Below are 11,314 nucleotides of genomic sequence, written 5' to 3' on the forward strand. Positions count from 1 at the left end.
TTTCATACATGTTACATATTCTCTATTTATTTTTACTCTCTATGTTCTGAAGTAGGTAATTTGTATTGCTGTATTCTTTCATTTTACAGTGCCTAATTTGCTGTTAGTCCCATTCAGTAAGCCATTCAATTAAAATATTTTGTTTTATTTCTGGAAGTTCCATTGCTTCTTTTTCTTATTTTCCATATCTTCCCTCATTTTGACTATTTTTCCTTTTAAATATTTGATATTGAGCATGTTTTTAATCACTGCTTTAAAGTTTTTCATGCTTTGTATTATTTGATAAATGGCTTGTCAAATGTTCTTTAACCTCTAAAACTATTGCTAATTATTTTCCAAGTAATTATGTATCACCTTTTATAGCAATTAATTCATTTCACCATTAATGTTCTATCAGATTTTAATTAATTTACTGTTGTTATAAATACCTGCTTTTATTTTCCACTAGTATTAAAGTTGCTCTTCAATGTATCTTTACTGTTTAACTGATGCCTAAAACATATTTGATTTTACCTGTATTTTTCATATTCCAAAAAAAAATCCTGAAAAGACATTCTGATTCACATCCAATGGAATAATTTCCATAATGTATTTTCTGGGTCAAAATGATGTGATAAATAATTTTGATGAAAACATAATAAAGTTATATAAATATCTGTTTAACAGTTTTTATTATTATTGATTGAAGCATCCCTGGTTGCAATATTGTTATTGAATAGATACTATTTTCAGTTTTTTGTTGTACATATAGTTTTTACTATGGTTACGTAATGCAAGTGTAAAAAAAAAAAGGACAAAAGAGGCATACACAAACTCATGTGAGAATGTGTAAACTACAATGTAAATTAAGATCCAAGCTGCGTGGCAATGGTCCAAAATGTGTTCATCAATTGCAATGAATATACCACACTAATGAAAGAAGTTGTTAATGTGGGAAAAGTGTGAAGTATGGGGAATGAGGCATATGGGAATCCCCTATATATTTTTTGTCACATTTTATATATCTATGTATCTCTTAAAAATAAAAAGTATATTTAAAATAAAAGAGAGAAAAAAACCACAAGTGTAAATCTCACTGAATTTTATGTATGTATATGCACACATAAATTTTGCGTGTGTTTTTGTGTGTATATGTGTATATGCATATCATTGACTATCCAAATCAAGAAATAAAACATTTTCATCACTTCAAGAGGTTTCCTTGTCCTCTTTCATATGTGCTTCTACCCAAATAACCACTATTTTTACTTCAATCACCAGTTGTGATTTTACCATTACTTTCACTTCATATAAGTAGTGTCCCACAATAGACACTTATTTGTTTCTGGATTATATGATTCAACACAACGTCTTTAAGATTTATCCATGTCTTTTTATTCATAAGAGGATATACTTTTAAATTGATACCAAACTTTCAATTGCATGAACATACATTTTTATTCATCTTAATCTTGCCGATTTTTGTTGTTTCTATTCTTTTGTGTGACTAATTTGAATAATTCTGTTAGGGACACTCTAGCACATGATATTTTGTGAATATATGTGCAAATTTTTTTTGTCTTGAAATTAATCTAAGAGTGGAACACTTGAATCATATGATAAACATGTATTTAATTTTCTTAAGTAATGAGCTTCCTCTGTAAATGAAGCAATCTAACCAATTTACTTTCTATCAGCAGGTAATCAGAGAGGAACTTTCTTCACTTCCTCAATAATCTTCGGATTATTGATAAAAAAAAATTGTCATTCTTTTGTGTGTGTATAGTTATTTTTTATCCCAAAGTTTTAATTCATTTCCATTGATGAGTAATAATGTTATGAACCTTTTTAAAATGCTTGTTTAAAAAAAAATGCTTGTTCAAGTGTTTTGTTTCTTTTAAATTGGTTTTATTTGTTTTCCTTATTTAATTCTTTCATTTATTTATTTTTTTAAATTTATTTCTCTCCCTTTCCCCCCCCCCAACTCCCCCCTCCCCGCCCCATCTATTCTCTGTGTCCATTTGCTGCGTGTGTTTCTTCTTTGTCTGCCTCTGTTGTCAGTGGCTGTCAGTGGCATGGGAATCTGTGTTTCTTTTATTTATTTTTTATTTTTATTTTTATTTATTTCTCTCCCCTCTCCTCCTCACCCTGGTTGTCTGTTCTCTGTGTCTATTTGCTGCATCTTCTTTGTCTGCTTCTGTTGTTGTCAGCGGCATAGGAATCTGTGTTTCTTTTTGTTGCGTCATCTTGTTGTGTCAGCTCTCTGTGTGTGCAGCACCATTCCTGGGCAAGCTGCACTGTCTTTCGTGCTGGGCAGCTTTCCTTACCAGGTGTACTCCTTGCCCGTGGGGCTCCCCTACATGGGGACACCCCTGCGTGGCCGGGCACTCCTTGCATGCATCATTACTGCGCATGGGCCAGCTCCACACGGGTCAAGGAGGCCCGGGGTTTGAACCACGGACCTCCCATGTGGTAGACGGATGCCCTATCCACTGGGCCAAGTCCATTTCCCATATTTAATTTTTATTGGATTATTAAAGTTCTTTCTATCTTCTGGTTAGGAAAATAACTATATATAACCAGGTTGCTTAATGTTATATTAAATTATTTTAATTTTACTAAGGTAAAATACCACTTTTTTCTTTTGTGGTTAATGTATTTTTGTCCTAAGAAATCTTTTTTGTTTAACCTCAAGTGCATTCTGTATATATTCTCCTAGAAAATGTATTAATTTAGATTTCACATCTAAATTTGTTAATCATGACAAATTATTTTTTGTTTTATAACATATTCTATGATACTTTATAAAAAAACAAGAAGCATACTGGCATGCCATCTTCAATAGGATTTAATCACTATCCACAGGGGAATGGGAATTACCTTTTCCCTTTGTGTTATTTTTGATATTCCCTTAGCAGCTCATTTTCCTCCTTCCTTAATACTTTTTACATGCATTTGAGTGAATCTCTTCTTTATCTACAGTAGAATTTATTTTTATTCTGGAAAATCAGTTTGCATAGTTAGTACATCAATGAGGAGAATAAAATCAATTTCACAAAATATTTTCTGGTCCTGGCTATTGTTGTCTGAATAAATGGTTTCCATTTTAACTCTACCAATAAACTTACAAATGTGTTTGTTGGTGACACATGGCTATGGAATAGCAGAACAGAATATGTCACTTAAAATTACAATATAATTCTCCCCTCTATTCCCCCAAAGAATGACATTTTTCTACTTACCTCTCAAATTCAGCGACTGGGATCATGGCTAGACACTATTGTTCAGTAATTTAGGATTACATTCATTTTGTGGAACAACCGTTTGCTTTGAATCATTGTATATTGTTCACAGACATTGGCCTCTAGAAGTCTTTTTGTAACACTGTCACCTGAACCTCATAAAAATGAAAGGCATTGTCTTTTTACCTTCTGAATCTCAACCAGTTACAATGAAGTGCAATTCACCCATACATATTATCCATGGATGATGTATTAATTTCACAGGGCTTATAAAAGATTACTACAACTTCGTAGTTTAACGCAACAGAAATTTATTCTCTTACAGTTCAGAAATCTGAAATCAAGGTGTCACTAAAGTTGACTTTTTGGAGATTCTGAGGATGAATCCTTTCCATGCCTCTCTGCTGTCTAATGCAAAGGAAAAAGAGAGAGATCTATTGATCTATTTTTTTTGTCTTTATTTTTTTAATATTACATACAAAAAATATGAGGTTCCCATATACCCCCCACCCCCCTCACCCCACTTCTCCCAGAATCTTTTTTTCTGCCATCTTAAATTTTCTTTAAATTGCTTATTTTAGTTATTCCACATTTTGAGGTAGAAATTAAATTTGGTTAATTTTTATGGATGGTTTCCACTTTTTGCTGTTTTCCTAAAGTTCACTTTTACAGCATCATAATCTGTTTTTGAATGTATTTGTTATAACTCTATAGTGTATTCGTCTACTGATTCTAAGTCTGTGTCATTTCTAGACTGTTTCCTATTGATTGTTTTCCAATGACTAGCGGTTGCATTATCTTGTATCCTTGCATATCAAGAAATTTTTTGATATGCTGACAATAGTGTATGTATATTTTCTTTAAAGATTGTTTTTTCTTTTTCAGGAAGCCAGATAATTTATGTATCAGCTTGAAACTTCAGAGACCTAGGTGAAATTTTTATAGATAGGTTTCAGATATTTATTATATCCTAGGGCTATCTCTCCTCTCTAAGTCTTTAAAGAATTTCTCAGGTATATGATGGCATGGTCTCTAAAAAGCCCCTTGGTAATTGTATGGAAGGTGGTGAGGTCGGATTCACTTGTTGGTTAATACATTAGTTTATTAATATTTGCAAATAGAGCTGCATTTAATCTGGGTGTGTTTGCACATCTATTTTGGAAGAAATGCTTCTTTCTCCAGATGTCTTAATTTCTAATTACTTAATTAAAAAAATTACCACAAACCTAGTTGCTAGACACGGGGCAATTTTATTCTTTTAAGTACTAGAAATCAGAAGTCTGAAATCAAGAGGTTGGCAGAGTTGCATTCCTTCTGGACTCTTCAAGAAATCATCTGTGTCCTTGCCTTTTTTAGTTTTTATAGACCACCTGCATTCATTGTCTCATGGTCCCTTCCTTGCATTGCTCCAAACTCTTGCTCCATTATCGTATGTCTATAGGTGATTTGATTCTCCTATCTCACCCTTTAAGAATCTTCTTTATTATATTGGGATGACCTGGATAATCCAGATTAATCTTTTAATTTTAAGATCCATAACTTCATCATATCTGCCAAGTCCATTTTACATTCACAGGAATTAGGTTCAAGGTACTAGTGAGCATTATTAAGACTAATATGAGTGAGTAGGCTTGTCCAGAGAGACCAAATATATGGAGATAGATTGTGCTATAGGTACTAATGGATGGAGTTTATTCCAGCACAGATAGTAGTTGAGCAGGTCTGAAAAACTTACAGAGTTTGGGACAGTTATTACTCTATCTCTAGTAATTGTTTGATGACTGTAAATTTTTCAATGGAGTGACACAATGTTACTTCTTCATTGTCTCCCAGATTTCTTAGAATTACAAAAAAAAAAGAAGGATGTATATTCAATGTTATGATATATATATATATATATATATCATGGTGGTGGTTTAAAAGGACATGAGTTTTTAGAACTCTAGACAGAAATTTATCAGTGTCTCCAGAGGAAGATTTAATGGGCTACCACTGGTAGGGACGGGAATAGGACATGTCAGAGACATTATACCAAGATTCTCCTTGGAAAGAGGCCCTTATTATTTTCTTGTTAGGGGAGGATGAATTTCCCTTGTTCATAGTGTGTTAAATAGTTTGGCCTTTTTTTTTTTTTCATCATTTGTTCAGGAAGTTTTCAATTAGATCAGGGTCTACCTGAAGACATTACAAATATCAACAAAGTATATTTTTCAGTCTGAGAATTTGGGCAAGAATGGTGTCAGTGAATAATATGTGACGAATAGGAAAAAATCATTAAAATAAAGCCCTCAGTATAAGAAAAGCTAAAATAAACCAGTGATCCTAGAAAGTAGATCATACAGATGAAAGGAACCTATTTCAAAATATCAACCTTGAGAATCCAATAGGCAAGAGCAAATATATAAGACCTGATTGAAGGAATTTCAATGGGTAAGTAAAGCCCTGGTTTTTTTCTATGAATCCTTGCTCCTGTTGAAATTAATTGATCACAGAGTGGCTTTTTAAATACTTTTTCCTTGGTTTTTGGGGTCTTCATTTGGAAAGTGTGTAATTGCAATTGGTATTCATTTTTCTATTCTGTATACCAGTTCATAGATACATGCAGCTACCCTCTCAGGAGTGGTATATATGCTATAAAAAAATTAGTTACCTACCATTTTAAAAACTATATAATTTAATTATTTATTTTAAAATAAACTTTATATTACATAAATGTTACTTAAAAATATATGGGATTCCCATATGCCCGCTCCTTTTCCCTGCCACACATTTCCACATTAACAAAATCATTCATTAGTGTGGCTACTATTGATGAGCACATACTGAAGCATTGCCACTAACTCATGATTGCAGTTTACATAGTAGTTCACACTCTGTCCTATGTAATTTTGTAAGTTATGACAAACTATATAATGACCTGTATCCATCATTGCAACATCATGCAGATCAATTCCAGTATCCAAAAAATGCCCTCATATTACATCTATTTTTCCCTCTCCCTCCCCTCAGAACTTCTGGTGGCCACTGCCTCCACATCAGTGATAGAATAACATTGCTAGAATAACAATAAGTCTATGCTAGAAAAATAGTACATCTAATTGATTCCATCGTTCTTTCCCCAATGTTGAATATTTGAGGTTGATGATGCTCACTCTGCCTCTATTTGAGAGGGTGCTTAGATTCCATGGGGCAGATGGATGGAACTATCTTGCTTGTATCTGCAGACTCTCTTTGTTCCTTTGGATGGATGTTGTTCATCATCATCTCCTTTATAGTTGTCCTTGGTGAGTCTAATGGACTTGAGATCAGGTGTTAAAACAATTCTGAGATTCAGGGTCAAATTGTCACATGGATGGACCAAAGATTTAAGTCTCTTGGACATACATCTATCAAGTACAGTAATAACTCAAATATTAGGGACAGAAAAGCCAATTGTTGGGAAACCACAAATGAGTCAACCTCTGCCATACTGTGGAGCATAAATTCCAAGGCTAGGCTCACTGGCAGGGTGCCAAACACTTAGCTGTCTGCCCTGCCTGTAGTGTCTACATGTCTCTAGAGACCTCAGGAACATTATACTTGAGGCACTATTTACTATGGCAATCAATGAGATCCTGCTGAGACTCATATAAGCATAACCTCTGGAATGGACTCTTGACTCACTTTGAAATCTCTTAGTCATTAAACCTCATTTGTATTTATAATTTCCCCTTATGGTAAAGTTCTTTTCTAGGTGTATTGTTCTTTTTCTAGGTGTATTCCCCCTTATGGTAAAGTTGTTTTTCTTGGTGCTTGGAAAAAAATCACTTAACCGGGAGGCTCATCCCAGGGAGTAATGTCCCACACTGGTGGGGTGCAGAAGGTAGTACTTTTAAATGCTGAGTTTGGTTCAGAGATAGAGTTACATTTGAGCCACAAGGAGGCTCCAAGGAGGTAACTCTTAGGCAGTATGTAATACTAGGCTAAGTTTCAATTTCAAAAGTAAAGGTTCATAATTGCAATTATCAGTACCAATGGCCTGGCACAGTAGTCCATCCTCCTTCACTAGGCCCTTGGTCCCCCTTCACTAGGCCCCTATACTTGGCAGAATCTTCCTGCCCTATTAGAGAATGTAGCAGAGTTCCCCAGAATGGGAATTTGATATTCTTTCCCTTATTGTGTGGATCTCCAACCACTGTGACAATATTCCATGAGCAGTTGAACACATTTCTATGCATTAGAGGTATGCCCCAGGTGAATCTCCTCCCATATATCCCCCATCACTGACACCCCACACTAATGATCCTCCCCACCACAGTTGTGACCATGACCCAAAATCATGCCAAAGACAAAGCCAAGAAAATAACCAAATAAATATAATAAGAAAATGAAATAGTAACATAGTCTAAACAATAACAAATAAAAATAATTTTAAAAAATTAAAATAATAGAAATATTTTTTAGAAATGTCTATCATCACTGAAAGATCTGTTGTCTTGAATGTACAGTGACATTTTCTTCCATATATTCCCTCACTGTCTTATTTTACTTTTCATTTTATCCTCAAAGAGGCTTTAGAAAAGTCATGTAGGGAACATAGGGGATTCCTACATATGCAATGCCTCCCTCTTTTCCCCTGTTCCCTATTAATAGCATTTTACATACAGATGGTACATTTGTTTTGACTGATGTACAAATATTGAAGTATTGTTACTAACTTTGGTCAATTTTTAACATTTTGATTTACATTTTGGACAATATACTTTTATAATTTTGATGAGATTTAAAATGGTCCCATTATTGTAAGATCTTACAAAAAAATTCTAATACCCTAAAAATGGCCTAAGTTCCATCTATTCTATTCTTCCCTCCCCTACCCCTCAGGACCTATGGTAACCACAAAGTTTCAATATTTGAAGAATAAGATTCATAGTTATTTGCAATAATACTGAGGGCTTGAAGTTTTGGGCTGTTTTCTTTTCATAGGCACTGCCTATGTTCTCAGGAGACTCTTGGCCCTCTATTTGAGAACCTGGCAGGATTCCCCAGGATAGAAGTTTGATATTTTCTTATTTATTGTGTGGTTCTCCACCTACTGAAATAACACTCATTGGCAAGATGAACACTTACATATTCCATAGAAGAATGCCTCAGGCGCACCTTGTCCTATATGTGCCCCCCGCCCACATATTCAATACCAACACCAGTAATTCTCTGTCATATTTGCCAAAAAAACATTCCAACATTGTAGTTTTAATCCCTAGAGTTCACCTGTTCTTTCCCTGACCCACCCCCCAGTTCCACTGATAGTCACACAACCCCTCCACCTTACCACCCTCATAGACTAGCATCGCCAAATCAAGTATTTCTCTGGTACGTATGCTTTTGACCTCACTTTTTGAACAAACCTTTTTGCATCTCATTTTTCCCTGTTAAAGTACAAGTTTTCCTTTTGTAAATGTAGTGTTAAACACAAAGTGTATTCTAGGAAAATAAATATCTTTCCATTCTTCTCTGTACATGTGAAGGCTTATATTAAAATTTTATACTATACTTTTGGTACTTTCTGTCTCTTAGAAATCACAAAATTTTTCCCTTTAATGAATTAAACTATCACTATATTCAGTATATGTAGTCTATCTGTAAATGTCCGATGAGCACATCTTGATGCTAAATATGTGTCACTGGAATGTCACAGGCTATAAAATCCCAGGACATGAAGTCTGATAAAAATGAAATTACTTCCTGAATTTACCTCCTACTAGCATTAATTAACTCCTCTGAACTTCAATTTAGCTCTTTCTAAAGATTAAATTAACACCTTTTGTAAATTAAGACATATGAGAAAATATAGATCTCTAGTTATTTCCTAAGTGGTGGCTGTTTTAATCATTCTTATTGCAATGCCAACAGAAACACTATTAATATTACTTCATGATAGAGAGCGCATCTTGAATATCAAGGCCACTGTCCCAAGAAGGTTTTTCCTTCCTGTTTTTTGTTGAAATGAAAAACAAAGCTCCTGAAAAAGTGCCAGGAGACAAATGGTTCTTAAAATCTGTAATTGGATTGGGCAATATACACATTTGCTCAATTCAGAAATTTTATTAAAATGAAAAATTTAATTATGATAATTTTGATTTTGTTTTGTTTTATTAAGGCTTGATTAGATATGAAGTCATTTTTTTTCCTGAAAATGTCTTTTATTCTCTTATTGAACAATTTAATTATGATAATGCTTCCTTGTGGGAAGGAAAGGAATTTAAAGATAAGGATACATCATAAGGAATAGTGACTATCATGGATATTTTATTCTTCTACATCAGTAAATTTCACTGTTTCTTTAAGGACAACACAATTTTCTTGATTGAGTCTTTGACAGCTTGTTTGACTTGCTTGTTCCTCAGGGTGTAAATGAAGGGGTTCAGCATAGGAGCAATGGACGTAGTTAACACTGTTACACCCTTATTAACAGTCACTGAATCCTTTGATGAAGGTTTAACATAGATGAAGATACAGCTGCCATAGGTGATGGAGACCACGATCATGTGGGAAGAACAGGTAGAAAATGCCTTTTTCCTTTGCTGGGCAGAAGGGAATTGTAGAATGGTCTTGATGATGTATATGTAGGATAGAAGTACACATATAAGGGTCATGATAAAGGCCAGCACAGCACAGATTATGACCATCTGCTCTATGAGCCATGTATCTGAGCATGAAATCTTTAGGAGGGGGTATACATCACAGACAAAATGGTTAATGATATTGGAGTCACAGAATTCCAGATTTAGGCCCATGCTGAGTGGTGGGAGTAGAATCAACAATCCAGCTGTCCAGCAACAAAGGACAAGTCTTCTACAGACATTTTTGTTCATGATGGTCACGTAATGTAGGGGTTTGCAGATGGCTACATAGCGGTCATAGGACATGGTGGCCAGGAGGAAAAATTCTGTAACAGCAAAGAGGTCTGTAAAAAAAATTTGTATGGCACAACCATCATATGTGATTGTCTTGTCACCTGTTGATATGTTATACAAGTATCTGGGTATACAAGCAGATGTAAAAGAGATTTCTAAAAAGGAGAAATTTTGAAGGAAAAAGTACATGGCCGTTTTAAGGTTTGAATCCAAGAAGGTGAGGGAGATGATTGTCAGGTTGCCAGTTAAACTCAGTATGTAGGTGAGAAATAGAAAGATGAAAATAAGAACCTTCAATTGTGGGTTATTAGTCAGTCCCAGCAGGATAAATGTTGTTATTGTTTGGTTTCTCATCACTGAATCCTGAATTCTATTCAATCTTCCTTTACAATTCAGAAAGAGAAGAGAGGTGTTAATATCACTTTTCAACAATTAATGGCTCAACAATTCAGCCAGCCAGCCATATTCATGCAAGTTTTATATTTGGTTATAAGCAACTAAAAGCATAGTTTCCACAGGTGTGTGCTTTGGAAATATCATGGTATATTTTATAACAAATCTGATTATTTTACCCATGTCACACTCCAGTGTTTTAGGAATTCTTATTGTGTACCACATTTTATTACTAATTGATATTTTATTTACCTGCACGTGATATGGGAATTATCCTTATGGTTATTTTGGACTGCTAACTGCAATGGAAACTTAAAGCCAAATCTTAATCTTCTTCAAATTTTTTGTCTTTCACTGTAGTTTGTTCAATAATAAATTGCAAATATATGAAAAATAATAATAGTTGTCACTAGATATTTTTCATAATCATTGCCTTTGATTATGGTTTTACCATTATTACAATTTTAAAAATTTGTGTTTTATCCTTTAGCAACTTTCTATTCACTCTTTCTTCTCTCTCCTCACGCAATTCTGTCTAAAGTTATGTTATTGTCAATGTTGTGGTGAACACAGTGTTAGTTTTGATAAGCATTTTATTTGATAAAATGTTTAAGGTGTATTGTATGTGATATTCATAATGTTATATAGTATAATCACAATGTTTTATATTTTCCATCTGTTAATAACATTGAAAACATGCCCCAACATTCCAGGATCAATGTCACTAAGTGCAAAAAGAATAGATTTACAGTACTAATCAAAATACCCAAACTCTGCTTGCCCTTACTGTGATTTCCTTACACC

The 11,314-nt window shown here is 34.0% G+C and overlaps 1 protein-coding gene across 1 annotated transcript; it reads right to left on the reverse strand.

Annotated features, from left to right (window-relative positions):
- Positions 1–9,532: 9,532 nt before the first annotated feature.
- On the reverse strand, positions 9,533–10,471 carry LOC101446753 (olfactory receptor 6C2-like). Its single transcript, XM_004469714.2, has one exon. It carries the CDS (start codon positions 10,469–10,471, stop codon positions 9,533–9,535), a length of 939 nt encoding a protein of 312 aa, XP_004469771.1.
- Between the last annotated feature and the right edge of the window lie 843 nt (positions 10,472–11,314).

This window comes from Dasypus novemcinctus, chromosome 12 (genome assembly GCF_030445035.2).
Source record: "Dasypus novemcinctus isolate mDasNov1 chromosome 12, mDasNov1.1.hap2, whole genome shotgun sequence".
Taxonomy (NCBI): Eukaryota; Metazoa; Chordata; class Mammalia; order Cingulata; family Dasypodidae; genus Dasypus; species Dasypus novemcinctus.

Coding starts and splice junctions, on each gene's coding strand:
- LOC101446753 (XM_004469714.2), bottom strand. CDS start 10,471: ATGAGAAACCAAACAATAACAACATTTATCCTGCTGGGACTGACTAAT.